This window comes from Panthera onca, chromosome A3 (assembly GCF_046562875.1).
Source record: "Panthera onca isolate mPanOnc1 chromosome A3, mPanOnc1 haplotype 2, whole genome shotgun sequence".
Taxonomy (NCBI): Eukaryota; Metazoa; Chordata; class Mammalia; order Carnivora; family Felidae; genus Panthera; species Panthera onca.
The window spans coordinates 39,223,224-39,246,016 of NC_138341.1; the positions used below are offsets into that span (position 1 = coordinate 39,223,224).

At 41.2% G+C, this 22,793-nt stretch overlaps 1 protein-coding gene and 1 long non-coding RNA gene across 9 annotated transcripts in view; one reads left to right on the forward strand and one right to left on the reverse strand.

The window, feature by feature from the left end:
- The window catches only part of RMND5A (required for meiotic nuclear division 5 homolog A), a 78,921-nt gene extending 67,683 nt beyond the window's left edge, over window positions 1-11,238 (reverse strand). For 2 of the 5 annotated variants that reach the window (XR_014137407.1, XM_081795240.1), the window contains exon 1: window positions 10,490-11,238. Coding sequence is in view for 4 of the 5 variants with exons in the window: in XM_081795240.1 (XP_081651366.1) it covers window positions 10,490-10,631 (142 nt within the window). In the remaining variant the exon portion in view is untranslated. The remainder of the gene's footprint in view (window positions 1-10,489) is intronic. The other 3 variants (XM_060655806.2, XM_060655817.3, XM_060655813.3) reach the window with 3 other exon arrangements.
- A 311-nt stretch (window positions 11,239-11,549) lies between these two features.
- LOC132693038 (uncharacterized) overlaps window positions 11,550-22,793 on the forward strand; it is a 29,482-nt gene continuing 18,238 nt past the window's right edge. Inside the window, exons 1-5 of one of the 4 annotated variants that reach the window (XR_009616626.3) lie at window positions 11,550-12,112; window positions 12,817-13,032; window positions 13,170-14,528; window positions 19,746-19,763; window positions 22,082-22,211. This is a non-coding gene — a long non-coding RNA (uncharacterized LOC132693038). Of the gene's footprint in view, window positions 12,113-12,816; window positions 13,033-13,169; window positions 14,529-19,745; window positions 19,764-22,081; window positions 22,212-22,793 lie in introns of those variants that run through there. The other 3 variants (XR_013554713.2, XR_009616625.3, XR_009616622.3) reach the window with 3 other exon arrangements.

Here is a 22,793-nt window from a genome sequence, read left to right on the forward strand (position 1 = left end):
ACTGGAAAGCAAAATGGCACACAAGTTTTTATATAAATACAAAGAAATCCACTTAGTAAACATAATCCATTTAGTCAACATAACTGTGTCTAAATGAAAACCCAGACCTCATAGAGCTATACCCCAGAATTCATTCTAGTTTAGTTCCTTAAAAAATATTAAAATAAAAAAAGTCAAAAGAAGGCTGTAAGGGGGCAAAAAATTCTACATTATCCCATTATATTATACCACTCTTATTTTTAAAAGTCTTAATACCTTAAAATAAACAAAATGAGACTAGACAAAGACAAAACAGAAAACAACAGCAACAACAACAACAAAACACTAAAGTCAAAAGGGAGAATCATGACATTCAGAGTCAATTTACTGAGTGCATAATACCCATGTCAGTAGTGTTCAAGGTACAGATCAAGTATTTTAGACAGATTAAGAAATTTAGGATGGGAATAAAAAGAGAAAGAATAAAATGGTCTAAGATTGATTCTAAAGAAGTCACTGAAAAGGGCCATCTGGGTGGCTCAGTTGGTTAAAGGCCTCTTTGATTTCAGCTCAAGTCATGATCTCACGGTTTGTGGGATGGAGCCCAGCGCCAGGCTCTGTGTTGACAGTACAGAGCCTGCTTGGGATTCTCTCTCTCCCTCTCTCTCTCTCTCTCAAAATAAGTAAATAAAGCATTTAAAAAAAAAAAAAGTCACTGGCAAGGTGAACATGAATCTACTCGTAAAATATTAAAATAGAAAAACTGGAATCCTGAAAAGGTAAGGTTTGTATTTAAAAAACAATAAAAGGACTGTTTCATACTGTGAGTAGCAAACTAAATTGTGGCCTATTGGAGCTTGGGGCTTCTTAAGAGCTACCTCAGCACCTAAGGCACAGCAGCTGCTCACAGAGATTCACTCAAAGGAGGAAGGGGAAGGCACAAATAGAGCACACCCTTTTTCGTTTCTAGGGGCAGTATACACTGAAAACAATTTTCAGTATATTAATTGGTGGTAAATCTACAAAGTACAGTATTTTGGGGGTCAACCCTGACCTTTCAGAACAAAATAAAGGTTCAGACAGGTGTGTTCTGATCCAGTGCAGCAAATCGCGGCCTAGTGTGCTGCAAAACCAACCATGGGGGGAGGGGGTGAGTTTATATTTAAAAATGAAATTACATGGTACAGACTAATAGTGCTCCTAGAGCAGAGAGCTAGATCAAAATGAGTGGCATAGGGAAGAAAGGGAAGACTTCAAAAATACACAATGAGGCAAGACTGAGAGAAATGACCGAAAAAAAAAGAGGACACAAAACACCAGTTTTGAAATGTCTGTGAGACAGTCCCACTTTATAGAGCCTGTTCACTCCCTTTTAATTCAAAATAGAATTAATCTCTAACCATCTCCTTATTTATCTCTGAAATGAATGACTGAACCAGATGAAGTTTCTTTTAGTCTTTAAATGTAAAACTTCATACTTAAAAATCAAACTCAAATTTCCACCTTTCTCTCTCATAAACTTCCTATTTTCTATTTAGTTCCATAACTGTCTACCTCTCACTCATGCTCAAACCTTAGATTAACCTTTGATTTTTCCAACCCTTCTCTCCCATTCTGCCAGACTGCATCCATGCACCGAGTCCTGGCAATTCTTTCCCTCAGGAGATCCCATGCATGGGTCCCTTTACAATCTCTACCACCACTACCCAAAGACAGGTCCCTCTTTCCTCAGATCTAAGTTGGCACTTAACTAGTCATCTTGCCTGTAGCCAAACTGCACTCCCAACTCCAGTCAACCTAAATGCTGCTAATCGGTCTCCGATCAAGTCCCTGCCCAGTCCCTGTTCGAAATGTACCACCCACCCAAGTCATTCAAGGTCTTCTCAGTCTACTACACTACTTTCCCTGGTATCTAAGAGTCTGTAAACCCTGATTCCAACTTTAATTCTTTATTCTATTTCTCCCCACCCTGGTCCTTCCTTGTTCCCAGAATGCCTCTTGTATTCTCACTCTTCTGCATCTTTTTTCTTGCCAACCTCCACTCCTGGCACTTTGTCCTACCTTCCTACTATCCTCATTCAATCTCTGTTACTGAAACTTGACAGGTTAGAAGACTTGGTTTCAAATCCCACCCCTTCTTGCCAGTACCACTCAATCAACATTGGCCAATATACATGGCCTTGCATTATAGGGCACTGTTTGTTAAAAACACACCAATGTCATCTCCCTAACTAGACAGAAAGTTCTTAGAGCACGAGAACGATTCCTTCCCCTTTGTTAACCCCCACAAGAGTTAGCCTAGTCCCACATATATATATAATTGGCGATTAGTAACTATTGACCAGGTGCTCTAAAACTCAAGTGAAATAACAACCCCACACCCCCAGCCATTCTTTCTAAAGGTTTCTTCTCCTCCCATTTCTCTGAACTGCTAGTATTTATACCAACCAGAAACACTGTTATACTATGCCAAGATAATGACTTTCTTTTCCCCTCTCAAATGTACATGTCTGGTCTCATTAGCCAACCAAAGTTCCTTGAAGATTGTTTCTTATACCTTTTGAATATTCCTTATGGTGTTACAGGCAGACCACTGGGCACAGAATGGTAGCTAACATACACCAATTAAAAAAGATACCTAATAGTCAAAATGTCTTAATTAAGACAGTGCTTAACACTACTTAAAGGCACAGACCTAAAAAAAAAGGGGGGGGGGCACTGATCTTAAAAATAACAAATACACCTTGTTAAAAATAACAAATACACCAGATTTTAAAGCCAGTTTATACCAATTGACTATTTAATTCCCGTAACTCTTGCAATGTAAGTTACCAGTTTACTGAAGAAGAAATAGGTTAAGTAAGATTATAAAACCACTCAGCAAAGTGGCAAACACTCAAACCCAGATTTCCCTAGCTCAAGGACAATATTTCATGGTCTACTCTCCAAGTGGCAGACTCATTTTCTCATCTTCTATCTCCCTAACTAGCCTCCAAGTTCCTAGCGGGCTAAAGCCATGTATAATCCTTCTTTTAAATCACTCCTTATCTCCTCCTGAATACCTTCATATAATCACTAATAAGTTCATTATTATACCATGTGTTAGCTAACCTGGATTTAAATGAAATTTAAAAGTTAAAAAAAAAACGATAAGAAGATACTGAATCTATATAGATCCCACAGATAGAGCAAACTCTTCAAAGATAACACACAGCCAGACACTGTGCCCCAAAATGAGAAGAAATTACCATTCAGGCTCAATGTTAGGTGTTAAAAGACTTTGCAATACAGTCTTATGGACTCCCAGGACAAGGCTACCTAAGAACCACTCTGAGCTCAGCCATACTATCACCAAACCCAAATAAGGCGAAACTATTATTTCTAAAAGCTTCAGGTCTTGCTGGAGATTCTAGTCTCTGTTCTTTGTGGCATTAGACGAGCATCTAATCCAAGAGAAAGGACAGATGTTTATGCCACTCTTCTACAAACTCTTGGAGCTTTCCAAAAAATGCCAGTCTAGAGAGCATCATGTCCCTGGTATCTATCAACTTCTGGGGGTTACACAGAGTACCATGGGGCTCCAATACACAGCACAGGGCCGGGACCCTCTAGAATTCTCCCCTATACTGCATTTTAGGGTCATTTTCAAAGATTTTACAGATGAAGAAGCAGGGCCCCAAATAAAAACAAGTCAGTTTCAATGTCCGAAGTGAATAGTTTACTAAAACAGCATTTTCACTTTCCTAACAACTAAGAGACTAAGACATGGAAACAATGGAGATTTCTCTATATACTCTAGTATGATAGTATCACAAAAGTATTAGCAAGCTTCTCCTTCACAAATATTATTATCCAGGGTTAGAAACTACTTAAGATATAAAATAACCTTAGGAAAACGATTTTATTATTCCAAGCATACAAGCAATTTCATGTAAGTTCCCAAAGGTAACATGAACCAAATTATATTTTTTAATCTATAGATTAAGTTGTCCTAACAACTCAGTATTTGAACTGTTTGAACATTACAGTTAGGAGGCAAGACAAAAGCTGAGAAATAAAGGTTTGGCTAGTCAAGAAAACATTGCAAAGAACATTGCTATTAGTCTAACTTGCAGCTGCTCAACTATAATAGCCATCTATCACTTTTGTCTGGATACAAGTTTTCCTTCTTAGAACTCTCTCCTCTGTATGATCACACGGCCGTACATCTCCGTACACAGGGTAAGCAAAGACAGCCCAAGGTGGCCAATGGACTCCATGCCCTGGCCCCTGTTACTGATTCAAGAAAAGGTTTATGACCCTTACCAAGGCAATACAGACACTCCCTGGTAATTTTGTTTTTGAAAATACAAGGGGAAAAAAAGGCATGTTCCTGTCTTTAGGATCACTAGCAGGATAAGGATGACATGAACTCCATTGGCCACCTTTAACTTCCGTGTAGAGAAAGCTCCTCTGAGAATGAAGCCAACCATGGAAAGCACAGGTGAGTGAGGAAGAGAAAAAGACCAGTCCTTATGGTACCTTCTCTAGTCCTGGAGCCAGCTGGCCTTACCTCAGCCTATTTAGTCATGAGTCAACAAAGCCCACTTTAATTAAAACTATTTGATTGCCACTTGCAATCAAAAGAATCCTGAGTAATATACTAGTCTCCTGGTGTATTGAATGAATGAATAATGAGCCAAATAACAAAGAATTATCTCCTGAAAGAGCCTGGAAAGGAATGGCTGACAAAGTTAAATCTGCTTCTAAACCTAACTGGAAATGCCCACACTAACCTATTCTTCTCACCATCTAAAACAGCCCAAGTAGTGCCTTAACTGCTCTATTCTTCTCTTAGAGTATTTGAACAATGACTACTGTTATCCACCCTAACTTTTCTGACCTACTTATCTGCTACTTTCCACACTAGATGTTAAATGTAGATATCAAATTTTATTCAATTCAAAATTTAAAGTCCTTATTCTCTCAATCTTGTTAATATTTAGCAAAAAGTTCAGTTGACAAATGGGAGACCAGATACCGCAGCTTACTCCAAGTACACCAAAGACTGAGACTGAATAGGTAAACTATTCCTCTACCAAACTCTGATCCTTTAATAATTCATTCAACATCACACATTCGACCCTGGGAGGCTCTAAAAAGCACAGGGAATTTACGTGCATAAATAAGCATACTTTTCAATATATACAACTCAAATTCTAGAATGAAAAGTTATACCTACCATGTGGCCCTGAATCTGTGTTCTGTCTACTGATACAAACCATACCATAGAAATTAGTGAAAAACATGACCACCACAATTTGCCTTTTCTTTCATGCTTAATTGCCTACTTACCTTCTCATTTATTACCTTCAAATTTTAAAAACTGGAAGCAGTTCTGCAACTAGTAACTAAATATTCTTTGAATCACCAAAGAGAGAAAGATGGACGGTTATGGTTTAAATGAGTTTTACTACTAGGAGTCATACCCCTCTCTCTCCCTCCCTCTCTCCCTCTCCCTATTCCCCCTCTCTCTCTCTCTCTCTCTCTGTCTCTCTCTCTCTCACACACACACAAGGAGTTTTAGAAGCTAACAAATACATGTATTGATCACTCCTACAAATTAAGTTGTCTTTACCAGCTTGCAAACTGCAATAATACTAAGCTTAAATCACAGTAAGTAGAACTACATGTTCCGTACCTCAAAGTAAAAAGGAATAGTGACAAATTACCATTTCCCTGAATTTTCTTAAAAATTTTCCTGGAAGCAAGCTAGCATCTTTGTATGAGGTAGAAGACTAGGTGGTCCAGAAATAAGAAAGAGTAGGAAGGAGATTTCTTAGTGAGTATCCTTTTTTATTATTTGAATTTATACCATTTGAACATACTACCTACTCAAATAAAATTAAAACTTAGAAAATTCACTGAGACTCATTTTCAGAAACTACATTATAACTCTCTGTAATAGCCTAGAAATAATTTTTTAAAATACTGCACACTTTTGACTCTTACAAAGATAGTAATTTTCCAAAATATACTTCAGATACATCATAAATGCTACCCTATTGTTTCAGTCCATTCTCTACTCACCAAATGTGAAATCAGAATACCAGCAAAACATGATATACAGTTCTTTTTTGCTCTCCCTTCCAGAACAGAAGTGCTAGTGGGAAACAAAATGTATTTGCCAAAAGAAAAAAATTGCTAAAAAGCATACAAATAATCACAAGTCAAATCACCAAAATTTATCCATACTGTTAATTAAGGGTTGTCCAAAGTATGGTTTCCATACCATTGATGCAAATGGTGACTTTAATTGTATGTGAAACAATATTTTAATAGTTATGAATTTGCTTTTAATAGTTTATTATACCTAGTACACCAAATCAATGACTTCACAAATACTAGTGCCTACAATGAGGCTAAATCTATTTAAGTGAAACCATGAATCTATCTGGGAAAAAAAAAGAGTGCATATGTGTGAGTAAAGTTTGAGAACCACTTGTGCATTACCCAAAGATCAAGGGCTCACCAGGAATGACCACCAAACAGAATCAACCATACTGAATCCTAAATTAGCTCAAACTTCATGCATATGGGGGAACTCACTGAAAAGCTGGTACAACTAAATGACACCACTGCTCTCCTCTTTCTTAAGAGTTACGGAAATTAAGCAAACCTGAAGTTTAAATAAAGTAAGGGTAAGACTCAGAGCTTGGTACAATCCTTGAACTTCTGGCTAATGACGCTAAAAAATGGTATTCCTTTCCACAGACCTTTCATGTGCTGTCAACAGTCATGTCTAATCCCTTTTACCTCAGACACCTCACTCTGCAGGCTCTGGCTCACTCTCCCATCCTGCAATCTACCACCCTAAGGTTTCCAAGGCAGTTCTAGGGCCTGAAGAAAGCCTTTACAGTCGATCAGTCTCCAGGAAGAGGAATGAATCAGGCTCCGGCAGAACTTCTGTTTAGTATTCTCTGTGATTCTTTACTGCCTCTTCGCACTTCTGTTACTGCTATGTTGCCCCTCAACCACCAAAACACTGGCCACGACCCAGTCGAAGCCTGCACTTATCTGTCAGAGCCTTATACTCTGAAATTACTCCTCGGTCTCAGGCCTCACACTCCCATTAAAAAATTAATTAAAAAAAATTTTTTTTTCCTTCTCCCAGGCCGGACTTGGTGAGGAGTGGATTAAATGGCAGAGCACAAATTAATCCTCCAGGTGTGAGTGACCATCCACCTCACCTTATTCTCCCAAAGGTATCTGAATTAAGAAAAGTGCATTTTAAAAGAAATAGTTAATTAAAGAAAGTTTATATGAAAGAATTCTAGGCTATATAGAGGCAATTTAGAGCAGATGAAAAGAGATTTTAGGGCTCACTGCAGGACTACTTCCAGGCCATCTGCCAGGCGAGCCCCCTCTGGGCAGTCTCACAATCTGGAATAAGAGTGATGAGGGTGGACAAGGGTTGTCAATGGGCTTCCTAACTAAACTTCATTTATGCATGATCAGTTCCCACCACAAACTACCCTAACTGTCCTCATTTAGTATGGTTTGCTCACTTTAGAAAAAAGACATCTAAACACAAGAAAATGTAAATCATCCTCAAAAACTATACTGATCCCCTGACTGTAGCCAAAAAGATACTTCCAAATCAGACAGTTACTCGCCATCAGTATGATGCCATGTTGGGGAATCCATATGGTTCCCAAGATTCTACTTTATGCACATTACATTCTTACAAGAATATTATCACAATAACCCCAGAGAGTGAGATCCAAAGCCCTGACAGATGGTCCCAATTGGAGACCCTCTCTCATGTCACAGGAGCCCACAATATCAATTGCCTAGACAAGCACATTCACTTGAAAACGCAGTTCTAAATTCAGATTTCAGTAGACCTAACTTTAGAAAGGGTATGTTTAAGATACAAATGTAATACCCACATCCTGAGCAAAGAACATTAGAAATTATCTGCTTTGAAAATTACCATAACCCAGATACCAAAGCATGATGTTTGCCTTCACACCTAAGAACACATAAGAAAAACCATTCTGTTTTGGAAACTAGACGTGGCACTTGCAGTATTTATTTTTTCTTTTATGTTTCATAACTGCCTTTAGTCACTTGATCCTATTAATAAAGAATTCAAGAAAATTAAAGAATTGCAATATCAAACTGCAATTTGGTAGACACAGTAAAAAACAGGTTGAAAGTGGAACACAGGCAATTCACCAAGTCAGACTGTTTGAATAGCATGGCACAATCTGTGGCTAATACCCTCAGACCACATATATTCCTTGCAAAGTTACCTGATACCAAGCAAAAACAATTTGTCTAAAACAAACTCCTGCTCCAGCAATTTCTGGCAATTATCTTATCCGTCCAGGATGGGTCCCAAATTCCCTAAAATGAGGCTTGCAACCACATCCCCTTCAATTAATATCCCCCCCCCCCCCCCTTACAGGAAAGTATTTCACTTTTCATCTTCTCTCTCAAATTCTGCTTATCCATCCCCTCAATCCTGACCTGGTCCCTAAAAAGGAAATGCTCCTTCCACCTCTCCAAGTCTAGACCCTTGACTCATTCTCTTCCTTTCAGCCTTTAACAAGACATAGATTCCCTGGAACGGATGGACAAGCAGGTGGACACACAAGGGCACGTGCGCGCGCGCGCGCGCGCGCACACACACACACACACACACACACACACACACACACACACACCTTTCCCACCGCTTTACTTAAACAGCTTTAGGCTTCCCTACACTTCAGTTTACACAGTTTTCTTAACTCCCACTAATCTAGTTTATTTTAACTCTATGAAGCTCCAAGCACAGAGAGTCACTGACTCCCAACAGCCCAATACCAGCTGACCAACTTCTCTTTTTCTAAGCTCCTACCCTTTTCTGTTTCTGCTGGCTCCTCCATGGCCCTCCACTCTCCAAGAGTTCAAGGTGTGGTTAGACCCTGGAGTCTTTCCTCCCTCCAGCCTACATGACTTCCTTCACTCTCCTCTGTAGCAATGATACCAGGGATCTATATTGGACCTCACTTTCCCCTCAGATTCTAACTATGCATCTTTGGCCACCAGTAAACATTAAGCCCTTGCCTCCATCCTCCTTGGCCCTTCCGCTTTGTCCCACAACCAAATTCACCAGAGCCTTCCCAGGATTCGCACTCAACTCCCACCTCCACTTCCCCCTTTACAGGCAGCCATCTAGGTCTGCTTATGTTTCCGTATTAATATTTTAACTCCTATTCCCACTATGGTTGCAGGCTTGCTCCTTCCCCAGAGTTCCAAAGTGACTGCCATGTCCAGAATGGGATGTTATGGACTCCCTTACATGGGCTAGCACTTGCTTTCAACTGAAAGGAGTCATGAAAGGAGGGCACAGAAGGAAGGAGAAGCTCAGGTGGTGCCCCTGCCTTCACGTCACCTGCCAAAGTCCTGCATTTCACCCCAAATACCAAACTTTCCTTTCCATAAATTTCTGTCCAACCTAGCTGAGAACACTGCCCCAAACTCTTGAATAAGTCCATTAAATAAAATCCTTTTTTGATCAGAAGAAATCACCTCTATGAATACTGCAATTAAAGGTACCAGACCTTCAATGTTATTGAAAAAAACAAAACCAAAAACCCTTCCCAATCAGCTTCCACAAGCTAACTTCGGCGAAGTATCTGCCCCCAGGTCCTAGAGCAATAACAAAATAATCTAGGTAAAACACCTTCTATAGAAAATCTGTTTTCTGAAGGGAAACAAGTAAAAATCTGACCAGGTAAGGCAAGTAACTAACAACGCGTGCCACAGTTTTCTTCAGGAAAGTTGCCTGTTCTTCCTCATGCTACACTAGGAGAGCTGAACAGCTCGATTCAGCTAGCTTCCTAGGAATCAGGTCTGTGCTGCTGCGGAATTGAAGAGCTGCTTCCTTCCACACAGCAGTCAAATCATGAAGTTGCAGCAGCGGCTGTTCTGTTAACCCGCAGCTAAGAATAACACTCGACTTTCTAATTTTAAAAGAAAGAAAGAAAAGAAAGACAAAAAAAAAAAAAAAAAAAAGACTTGGAAAGTAAGTCCCTGGGTCAAGGATCTGGGGCACGAGAAGAGGAAGAAGGGGCTTCCTGCACTGACCCTCTTATCACCCAGACCCTTGGGTCCAACGCAATTAGCGCACCTTCAGCCCGCGGGGACAACCCGAGAGCGCCGGGCGGGGTGAGGGGCGCCCACCTCGGGAGGGCGGCAGTTTGCAGGTGCCACGGACTGGCCACCCACGCGTTTAACCCGGCTGGAACTCGCGGTTCGGGGATGGGTTTCCGGGTGGATCGCGCTCACTCTCAATTGACAACGAGGTCGGGGCAGGTTCGAGGGAAACAGGAGGAAAAGTCACAAGAGGGCTGAGGAGGAGGGGGTCTCCGCGCTTCGGGGGGAGGCGGGGACCCGGCCCTCCAGAGGGCACCCCTGCTGGCCCGCCGGGGCCCGAGGGGCCGGGCCCTGCCCCGCGCGCCCACCCGGGCCGCCCTACCGTGGCTCTGCAGGATCTCGTGCTTGAGGCCGCCGGTGTAGTCGATGAGCTCCTCCAGGCCGCGCTCGCACAGCTGCCCATAGCCCGAGAACTTGTGCAGCACCTTCTCCAGCTCGCGCTCCACCGTCACGCACTGATCCATCCCGGAGGCGGCGGCGGCGCCAGGCTCCCCGGCGCCCGGGTATCCGCAGCCGTTCGGCCCGGGCCCGGCCGAGGCCGCGTCCTGCTCCTCGTCCCCCAGGCGGGCGGCGCGGGCGGCTGAAGCGGCCGAGGCAGCGGGCGCGCTAGCCGCGGCGCCGGGGGAGCCCCGCGCAGCCAGTGCCCGCCTGCCCCATGCCCCCCCCCCACGGCCCCCGGGAGCGTCGCCGCCGCTCCCGCTTGCTCTCCCCACCCGGCCCCGCGACCCTGGTCCTCACTCGCCGCGTTCGGCTGCCCGCAGCGGCGCCGCCGATTGTTTTTGTTTTCACGGAAACCGACCGATGACCTGGTTCTCCCGGGCGGCACCAAGCGCCGCCGACCCGAGGGGGGGGGGGCAGCCACCCCAGCAAGGGAGAGAGGCGGCGCGGGCTGTACCAAGCGCACACTAGAGGGGGGGCAGCCTGGAGAGTGCGGGCGGAGGAACGCGACGGGCGTCCGCTCGCGCCGCCGCTCTAAAGGTGTGGGCAGTACCACGCGGGTAAGCGTGCAAGGGAGAGGGCGAGGGTGGAGCAAGAACCCAATTGGTCCAAGGAGCTAAATAAGGAACTTTGGAGACAGCCCCGGAGCTTGCAGAGCGCTACAACTACGCTCTCCGTAAACAAGAGGGTGGAAACCGTCCCTAACCACTCCGCCCAGAAACGGGGAAAAAGAACCAATGGGCGCGGAGTATACCTAAGGAACAAACGTCCTCCAATCCCTGACCGAGGCGTAAACCTTCAGCCAATCCGAGTCTAGGGGCCAAACCAATAGTCTCGCTGTTGGAGGGGGTGACTTTGGAGTACATACTGGAACCAAGTTGTTTCTGGAAAGCCATGAGGGAAAATAAGACAGAGATGAAAAGGTCTGTTTCCTGTAGGAGTTCGCTCAGGTCATAATTTATGTCATCTCCCCATTACTCCTGGGAGCACTGTCATTCCGAAGTTTTGAAGGCTGGACTCGCCGCCCCGGACGAAAAACCGACCCGGGCGGGGCGGGTGGTGCTGCGGGAGGGAGTCACTGACGACAATTCCAGGCGGAGGTGATGCTGGAGGGCGGGGGAGGAGAGCTGCTTGCTAGCCTCGCGGGCTGGCGCCGGGAAGGGCCCGGCGCGACCAACGGTGAAGCCCGGACGCGGGCGCCGCGGGGAGGTCACACTCCCCACCCCCCGCGGGCCTCAACCCCACGGCCCCAAGGCCTGAGACCTCTCCGGACCGGTAACCTCCCCACCGCGCGGACAGGCAGCTTCCCGCGGTGGAAACTCTCGTGGGAGAGTGGCTCCACAGCCTGGCTCCCGCTGTCGGGCGCCTTATTCCATCGATACGAATTGAGTTACCTCCTCTGCGTAAATTCTTCCCCGGACTTGCCGTGGTGCCTCCAACCTTGGCCTGTATCCCCTTGTTCACTAAGCTTCAGTGGCGCAAACGTTACCTTTCCTCCAAAAGCCATGTTAGTAAATTGCTTCAGAGCCTCTGCATTTACCCTTTCCTTTGACCGTACACCTTTCTCATCCTGAAGTTCTCAGCTCACTTGTCCCCTGAGGAGGGCCCTCTCCCTGACCACTAATAAGGCCTCTACTTTCCCACACTCCTCCGTGGCTGTATCATCTTAATCATATTTATTATGCTATCAAGTGTATCCCCAGTTTTCGTGTTTTCACCCCATTTATTAAAAGTTTAAATGATCTGGTTCATTTATCCGTTTACTTTTCTCCTGCACCTCTCCAGTAAATCTCTATAAAGGCAAGGCTTGCCTGTCTTTTTCCCGGCCCAGGAACAGTGCCTGGCAACGTAGTAGGGATTTTTTTTTTTTTTTAAATTAAGGTGAAATATTTTTGTGTTTCAGTTTCCTTTTTTTATAACTTGCAAATAATTGGAATTAATACTTAATTGGATTCTTAGGAAATTGAGATAATATATCAAAACACTTGTAGTAAGCACGCAATAGCCACATGATAAATGGTGGTGGTGGTTGTTACTATTGTCAGTTCCCAGATGCAAATCTGGGATGGCAACCTAAAATGCAATCAGGTTGGCGTAGTCCCCAATCCTTCCATTCATTTCTTGGTGATTCTCAAGGGCAGCCCCAGACTGCTATTACATATCTCCTTTCTCCTCCCCACCTAACCCATTTAACTTTCTCTTTCTTGACAGATGGCCCTGATTGCAGTATCACTGAGAAGATAAAAAAACTCAGCTCCAGCATCCTCTGCCACTCTTCTCAAAGTATTTGTCTGCACCATCAATTTTGTGAACTGTTGTCAAGTACCTGGAGGAACAGGAGCCTCTTTTCCCTTCTAAGTTGCCAACCCTTGGCCTGCTGGCTTCATCTCACCTCCGTCCAGATCTTCTTCCCCTGCTTTGCACTAGGTTCCTCCTTTCTGCTTTCAGACTGAATGGAACTCGCCTATCTGGGGAGTTGGGGTGGGGGGGGGCGGTGAGGGTGGAGATAATCTTTATTTATCCCTTTCCAAGCTGTTTCCCTTTTTCTCTCATTCCTTTCACAGCCAAAATGCCCAGACAAATCCTTCACACTTGTTCCTCCCTTTTCTCCAAGGATCTCCTTGGTAAGCTCAGTCACCTTTTTCACAGTGTTTTTTTTTTTCCCCTTGACCTCACTGCAATGCAAGAAAATTATGACTCACTTCCACTTGTAAAATTCTCCTTTGACATTGCCCTAGTATGGTTCAGTCACCCTTTCTTCCTTGCTGGCTCTTCTTTCTCATTTAGCACTCTGGGTGGGTGGGCATTTGCCCCAGGTTCTATTCTCAACCTTCTTGTTTCTCTTTACCAGCTGTCCTGGGACAACATATTACAATTGCCGTTTTCTCCATCCTTGATCTGCTTCATAAACTCTAACTTCACATTCCCTCCAACCAGCAAGACATCATCGTCCAGAGGACTCATTACCTCTAGTCAGCATGTCAAAAAATATTGATACTTCCCTTCAAAATCAACTTGTCTCTCTTTTACTCAGTTTTTGTCTGCATTACCTTGCCTCCCAGGTACGACTGCCACTTTTCCATCCTCATCTTTAATTCACCTATAGGACTCTCAAAAATCTTTTCTTTATCAGATTCCTCAACTCCACTAGTGTGTTTCCATTGCCACCTATCTTGCCAAGATCGCTTTGCTAAGTCAACTGCCTTCATTCACCCCAGAATCCTTGGTGTTCCCCAGGATTTTGTCCTCATCAGTATCTCTAGGGATACAGATTGTCTCCTCCCTTTTTCAGTTCACCCTCTACATGTAGTCAGATGTCACGTTCTATTGAATCTAACTTCCTAATGTCCTAATGAGGCTTTTTAACTTCCACATTCTCATCATCAGTACCTCAGAGATATTTCCAAGATTATAATTGCTTCTTTTACCCCTACGGTGACATCAAATAAATCTTCATTCCCCTAAAAAGGTTGTTATAATAATTAAGTGAGATATAATCCATCTATCGCACTCAACATAATGCCTGACCCACAGTAAGAACTATTATTATACACTGATCAGATATAATCATACAAATACCAAATCATGTTGTACACCTGAAACTAATATAATGTTACATATCAATTATACCTCAATTTAAAAAGAAATAACCAATTGCTCCCCATTTCCTGCAGCTCCAAGTCCTAACTCTAAGCTGCATCTACACTGGTCTGCCCGGTGTAGTAACCCATCACAATCCCCCCACCCAAACACTGGACGTTTTCACATTTTCAATGTGAAGTAAGCACAGTTCATGTTTTTTTCTTCTCCCGGAATGCCTTTCTTTGTCCTCAGCCATTGAAATCTTCCCCCTTTCTTCAAGTAACAAGACAAGTCCTCCTTTATTGGTACCTTCTAGATCTTGGCTTGCACTCTTCAATATGGTAAGTCACCAACTCTATGTAACTTTTTAAATTAAATGAAATTAAAAATTCAGTTCCTCGGTTGTACAGGCAGCATTTCAAGTACTCAGTAACTACATGTGGCTAAGGGCTTCTGTTCTAATCAGTATAGAGTGAACACTATCATCACTGTAGAAAGTTATATTGAACAGTGCAGATCTAGACCATGACCACAGTGGAGTTACCAGCCTGCTATAGGACTGCTATAGGACTTCTCTGTGTTAAGTCATTTAATTCCTAAGTGCATAGTGCTCTTTTCTTGGTTAACTTTTCCAATATGTTCCTTGTTTACTCAATTAGATTGTTAGCTCCTAGGTCGGGGCTGATGTTTCTTTTTTATTTAATCAGAATACAAAAGGTGTTTTAGGTGTTAAAGGAAGGAGCATAAATAAGAGAAGAGGCTTCAAATTTAACCAAGGAGAGAAAAATAGTACTTGTAAGGGCAGAGATCTTTATGTTCCCTCTTTAGTTTGTATTGGCCCTTCGTACCCAGTGCATAATTGCTTTAAGCCTATACCTTGATTTCTCAGAGTAGGATCTCTAGAAGCAAGAGGGGAAAAAAATCAGTTTTCAGAACAACTGAAAATTATTTATCTATGGTTGCATTTTTACCACACAACAAAAAAGAATTCACACACAAGGCACCTGGGTGGCTTAGTCCATTGAGCATCCGACTTCAGCTCAGGTCATGATCTCACAGTTCGTGAGTTTGAGCCCCATGTCAGGCTTTGCACTGACAGCACAGAGCCTGCTTTGGATTCTCTGCCTCCTCTCTTTCTGTCCCTCCCCCACTTGTGCACACTCTCTCTCAAAAATAAAGAAACATTAAAAAAAATTCACATACAAACACAAACAAAAACCCCACTCTAGTATCAAATGGACTCCTGCCCCACTTATTCTGTTCAATCTGGAGAACCTCTCATTTACAATCATTCTGGACTTTGGTCTTTCCCTTCACTTTAAATTGGATTCTCTGTAACATTTAAGTAAACATGAATGAAAAGAAAGGGAAAATGTATACCCTTTGTCTTCTGACCAAAACACATATTCATTGTAAAGAAATAAGAAAAAAAATACATAAATATTTTGTGATCTCATGAAATCACAGAAGCCAGAAAAAAATGTTTTAACATTTGGGGTGAATTTCCAGAATTTTTCCTGTGTGTGTACATATACCCATATGTGCATTCTCATAAAAGATAGCTCTTTTTATATATATTTTGTAAACTGCTTTTGTTGTACACTTAACATTTCTCTAAGAAAAAAAAAGTTCTTAGAACTGCTTTTGTTTTTTTGAGTAATCTCTACACCCAACATAGGGCTTGAACTCATGACCCCAAGATCAAGAGTCATACACTCTTCTGACTGACCCAGCCAGGTGCCCCAGAACTGCTTTTGACATCCTTTGAAATGTTTAATAGCTGTTGTACATAACTAGAGCTTAGCACTCACCCTTATTCAACATATCTCATATATATTTTTTTCATTCTCATTTATACTTACAAACCTGAAATTACACAAAGGCAAGATAGAGAAAGTCAAGGGGCACATGGGTGGCTCAGTTAGTTAAGCATCTGACTCTTGATTTTGGCTCAAGGCATGATCTCACAGTCATGGGATCAAGCCACACATTGGGCTCTGCACTGACAGCGCGGAACCTGCTAGGGATTCTCTCTCTCCTCTCTCTGCCCCTCCCCTGCTCAGGCTCTGTCTCTCAAAATAAATAAATAAACTTAATATGAGAAAAAATCAAAATTTCATCTTTCAGATTTGAGACTATTTTTAAAAACTGCTTTAAAAATGTACTTTCATGAAAAATACACTTAAGAAAGATTGTTTCTAATCATAATCATAAAAAAAGACCTTGTAGAAAAGATCTTGCTAATTTACTGACTGTTGTAGCTCATGGTTAATATAAAAGTAAGAGTAAACTGACAAAATGGATAATGAAATACTGAATTACAAAAAATATTCCTTCTCATCACTTAAAAAAAGTCAATGTTCATCATTTTCAAGCTAAAAAAAATTTCCACACATTGCTGGAAATTGTTACTAAGACCACTTTAATAAGTAGGTAAAAGTACCACGACAAGCAAAAAATATCCTTGTGAATGTTTTCCACTTCTTTTACGTCTCCTGTGTGGTTTGGGGCACATTGCCACTTAAATGCCTGTCTGCTGGCTGGTTAGATGATACTCGCCTGCCATTATGACCTACTGTTAGGAATTGGATGGGCAGTGTTGACAATGACTTGTCTTGTGTATCCACCACCCCCTTCTTTCAACCCCACTAATGTTTGTAACAGACTGCCTCTCTCACCAGCAAAACTTCTCCAGTGTAGCCTTCATTGCTTCCGGGAGCCAGGACACTTGTAATTTGTTGTCCACCAATTAAGCTACCCCCCTTATAGATCTCTGTGAGGATGGTGTGCAGGCATTGCCCTCATTCATGGGGACCAACCTTTAGGGAGGTATTTATACCTTTTGTACCTGTCCCCACCTCCCCAGATGTTATTGGCCCAAATATTTTTCTTTCTGGAATCTGGGGTGTCTTTCTGTACTTTATTTCCGGCTCGCTCTTTTGTGTGCTTTACCAGGTGTAGCAGGAAGGGTGCTAACACTGTAACTCTGAAGTAATTCATTCAACCCCTCCCAACCTAAGTTTCCTTATCTATAAAATGAGAAGCTTGAAATAGATGACCTTTTAGGTCCTTCCAGTTTTAAAATTACAGAGATGCCGATGTTTATTAAGCAACATGTGAGGTGTGTGACACAACCAAACAGGAATGAACAGATGCACCCTCTCTGCTTTTGAAAGCTTTGAGTCTGAATCATTATTTCCTCATTATGGAAATGCAGTGGGGTTTTTTATTTTTTGCTTTATTTAGCCCTAATTATAATAATAGCTACCATTTATTGAGTGCTTACCATATGCCAGGCACTTTGCTTTAAATATGTGATTATCCAAAGCAACCTTTTGAAGTAAATATTATTACAGTTATCCCCATTTTACAGATGAAGAAATTGAGGTATAGAGGGGTTAAGTAATTTCTCCAAGATTACACAAATAAGACATGGTGGAACTGGAATTTGAATTCGAATCTGACTCCATAGCCCACAAGCCACTATGCCCCCAAAAAGCAAAGTTATGCTTTGTGATTATTTGTTAAGCACAGGATTTCTACTACAACAAAGGGTCATTTACCCTAGGTAGTGTGGTTTGGTATCAGGAGCTCAGGACTAAGAGTCACAAAGATTGTAACACTTCTACTTACCAACCTTAGGCAAGAACCTTAACCAAACAGCCTTTATTTTTTTTGATACCAATATCTGCTCTACCTACCTTGTAATATTGTTGAGAGTAATATTTATACTTATGAAGTGATATGAATATATAGTAAATATACACTTAACCAGTAAATATATGAGTGTGTGTATACATGTATATGTATATACATTTGTATACATGTATATACATATATATGTATACAAAGCATTCTGTAAACTATTAAGCCCCATAAAAACTTAAGGTATTGTTATTTCTTCGTTTTATGTATGCATTTGATTCATCTATTTAGGTATCTTCCTGTGCATCTGTTCAGTGCAGAGTCTAGGCTGTAAATTGCTACAATACAAGATTCATGACTTTTGACAACCTGGGGAGATTCTAGGTAGTAAACTAAGCAAATATTTAAAAATGGCCTTTGGGGCACCTGGGTGGCTCAGTTGGTTAAGCGTCCAACTTCAGCTCAGGTCATGATCTTGCAGTTCACAAGTTCAAGCCCCACGTCGGGCTCTGTGCTGACAGCTCGGAGCCTGCTTCGGATTCTGTCTCTCTCTCTCTCTCTCTCTCCCCCTCCCCGACTCATGCTCTGTCTCTCTCTCTCTCTCTCTCTCTCTCTCTCTCAGAAATAAAGAAATATTAAATAAAAATAAAAATGTCCTTTTAAGGAGACTTCCAATTCAACTGACATGAAGTAATCCCATTCCTCTGGGTTTCCCTAAAAAGCCCTAGACATGGCACAAAAACTAAGCACAGTAATATTTAGGAAGGTAAGAAGGTAAGGAGAAGTTGGGCTGCATAGGAATCTGGAGACTTGAGGAATGACACAATGGTAAGTTTCCCAGTTTCCTTATTTCCTCTCATATCTCAGAGCACTATAACATCCTCCAACCCAACACTACGAATGAGCACAGGCAATAAAAGCTCAGCCTGTTCTCCCTAGCCAAAGGATGGAAAAAAGAGTGGCTTAACAAAGGAAAGCCTTATTGGCAATTTTGTCCTACTTAAGCCAAAGACAGAAAAGCTACATGGTTTTCAGCAGAGCTGAGCAAACAAGGAGTTAATTTTCCATTCGACCTTTCATAATACATGGACATGAGAGGCAACATTCCAGTTCCCCTGCAGGATGGTTTTGGCATAGCTGGAGTGGGGAGCTGACCTTCCACCTCCTGCCTGGCAAATGCAGGTGGTGCTCCATTTTCCCCAGCAGGTGGTATCAGCAGATTGATAGGGGAGCTGAGTTTATGCCCCCACTCAGATGCAACGAGACAGTGGGGGTTGGTGCCCCACTTTCACTGGGAAGTTGTCAATGGAGTAAGGGGAGAGCTGAACTCCTACCCCACCCATTTGCAACAAGGCAGTGTGAGTCAGTGCTCCACTTTTGCCAAAGTGGTGTTGGCAGGGCTCAGAGAGAAGCTAAACATACACACCCAGCAGCCCATGTGCTAAATCTCAACAGGGGACTTCCTGCTTTAAAAATAAATTCATAAATAATTGATTAAAAAGGATCTAGAGCTTTATAATGTAATACAGTAAAACCTTGGATTGAAAGTAACATGTTCTGCAAGTGTTCCGCAAGACAAACAAATATTTCTAATAAATTTTAACTTGATAAACGAGCAATGTCTTGCAATACGAGTAGTACGTGATGCCAAACATCACATGATCACAACTGAGCAGGTTTCCTCTCTCTCTCTCTCTCTCTCTCACTGCGGGATTGTGGGTGATTGCTAATGAAATGTCACATTTCTGCGAAATCCTCAAGAGGAGGCAAAAATCCTCATTGGATACATTCGTTGTTAAATTTACACAAAAAGAAAAAATTCTATTCAGCCAATAGATAGCAGTAATTCCTTTAGTGATAGTGAAAGTTGTTCTACACAATAACCCTCCTCTCTCTTGTCTCCCTCATACCAGCCACAAAGGTTTTCAAAGGTAAGTGCAGATTAATTTGTTTATTTTTCTTTATATTTTATATTTTTGCTATTATTTTATATTATATTAAATCATATAATTTTTATATGAATATTTTTGGGTTGTAGAATGAATCATCTGAGTTTCCATTTCTTATGGGGAAATTAATCTTTGATCTACAAGTGCTTTGGATTACAAGCATGTTTCTAGAACGAATTATGCTTGCAAACCAAGGTTTTACTGTATCCAAAATGTCCAAGATTAAAAAAAAAGAAAAAAAATCACTCATCCAAGAATGAAGAAAATCACAACGTGAATGAATGAGAAAAGACAATCAATAGATGCTAATAATGAGATAAATCAAATGTTGGAATTGTCTGATAATTATGTTAAAGCAGCTATCATAAAAATGCTTCATCAATCATTTACAAATACTCTTGAAACAAATTGAAAATAAATATTACAGCAAAGAAATAGAAAGTATAAAAAAAACTAAATGAGGGACGCCTGGGTGGCTCAGTCAGTTGAGTATCTGATTCTTTTGTTTATTTATTTTTGAGAGAAATAGAGCACAAATGGGGGAGGGGTAGAGAGAGGGGGAGACACAGAATCCAAAGCAGGCTCCAGGCGCTGAGCTGTCAGCACTGAGCCAGACCCAGTTTCAAACTCACAAACTGTGAGATCATGACCTGAGCTGGAGTTGGGCACTTAACTGACTGAGTCACCCAGGCATCCCTTGACTCTTGATCTCAGCTCAGGTCTTGATCTCAGGGTTGTGAATTCAAGGCCTACGTTGGGCTACATGGCATGAAGCCTACTTAAAAACAAAAAACAAAACAAAACAAACCAGCAACAACTAATTCGAAATTATAGAACTGAAAGATACATGAGTAAAATTAAAACAAACCAAAACCATAAGAGCTCAATAATAAAGTGAGGATAACAGAGTTTAGAATCAGTGAACTTGAGGAACAGACCAATGGAACTTACTCAAGCTTAACTATTGGAGAAAATAGTCTGGAATAAAATTAATGGAATCTTAGGGACTTTGAGACATATAATTAAAAAAAAAAAGTAGCAATCATATCATTATCACCAGAGGAGAAAGAGAAGAACTAAAAAAATATTCAAAGAAATAATAGTTGAAAACTTTCCTAACTTGGCAAAATACATAAACCTACAAATTTAAGAAGTTATTTCACAAAAAAAGACAAACCCAAAGAAATCCACTCCAAAACATACAATTAAACTTCTGAAAACTAAACACAGACAAAATATTTTGAAAGCAGCCAGCGAGAAATAACTTTACTTATAGAGGAACACCAATATGAAACACAGCAGATTTCTTACCTGAGGTTCTGTGGAGACCAGAAGGAAGTGGCACAATATTTTTCAAATATTAAAAGGACTGTCAACCCAGAATCCTATACCCAGTGAAATATTCTTCAATAATGAAAGGGAAATCAGTTTTATTAATTTTTAGTTTATTTTTATTTTTAAAGTTTATTTATTTTGAGAGACAGAGCACAAGCTGGGGAGGGGCAGAGACAGAGAGGGACAGAGGATCCCAAGCACGCTCTGCACTGACAGCAGTGAGCCCAATAACCATGAAATCATGACCTGAGCAGAAGTCAGAGGCTTAACCAACTGAGCCACCCAGGCACCCCAAAAAGAATATTTTCTAAACAGAAAGACAATGGTAAAAGAAGGAAACTTAGAACATCAGGAAGAAAGAACACAATAAGCAAAAATATTGCTGTATACAATAGACTCTGCTTGAGTTTTATAAATTTCTAAGTTGACAGTTGCAAAAATTATAACACTATTTTATGTGGTTCTAAATGTATGTAAAGTAGGGGCGCTTGGGTGGCTCAGTCAGTTAAGCGTCCGACTTCACCTCAGGTCATGATCTCATGGTTGGTGGCTTCAAGCCCCGCGTCAGGCTCTGTGCTGTTAGTTCAGAGCCTGGAGCTTGCTTCAGATTCTGTCTCCCTCTCTCTCTGTCCCTCCCCCACTCACTCTCTGTCTCTATCAAAAAATGAGTAAACAGCAAACTATATATATTTAAATGTATGTAAAGTAAATGTTTAACACAATTTTAAGCAGGGAGGGTATTTTTTACCTGTTGTATAGTTTTTTTAGTGATTGCTCTAGGTATTACAGTATATATACATATCACAGTCTACTGGTGTCATCATTTTACCAGCTTAAGTATAGAAGCCTTAACTCCCTTTATGTCTCTGCCCTCCCTGTTTATAATTGTCTTAAGTATTTACTCTACATACATTTAGGGGCACTTGGGTGGCCCGGTTGATTAAACATTTGGTTCTTGGTTTCAGCTCAGGTCATGATCTCACAGTTTGTGATTTAGAGCCCTGCATCAAGATCTGCACTGACAGCATGGAGCCTGGTTGGAATTCTCTGTCTCCCTCTCTCTCTGGCCCTCCCCTGCTCTCTCTGTATCTCTGTCTCTCTAAATAAATAAATAAATAAATAAATAAATAAATAAATAAATATTTTTTTAAATACTAAAAAAAATAAAATAAAAAATACTATAGACAAAGGGGAAGTGGGGAATTACTGTTTAAGTGGTACAGAGTTTCTGTATGAGATGAAAGATTCTATAAATGGGTAGTGGTGATCGTTGCACAACATTGTGAATGTACTTAATGCTCCTGAATTACACACTTAGAAATGTTTAAAAATGGTAATTTTTATGTTATGCATATTTTACCAACAAGGAAAAAAATAGGTAAATTTAAAAAACACTATAGAAGTGGCAATCAATTTTGCAATATATCAGTGTATCAAATCAACACATTGTACACCTTAAACTTACACAATGTTACATGTCAATTATATCTCAATAAAATTGGGGAAAAACACTATAGATAAATTAGAATTTTCAAAAATGTTCAAGTAACTAACATGATGGCAGGAAAAAAGAAACTACAGAAATGGAAAACAGTACACACAGAAAACAAATAAAATGGCACAATTAAGTTGTATCATATCAATAATTACATTAAATATTAATAGTCTAGTATACCA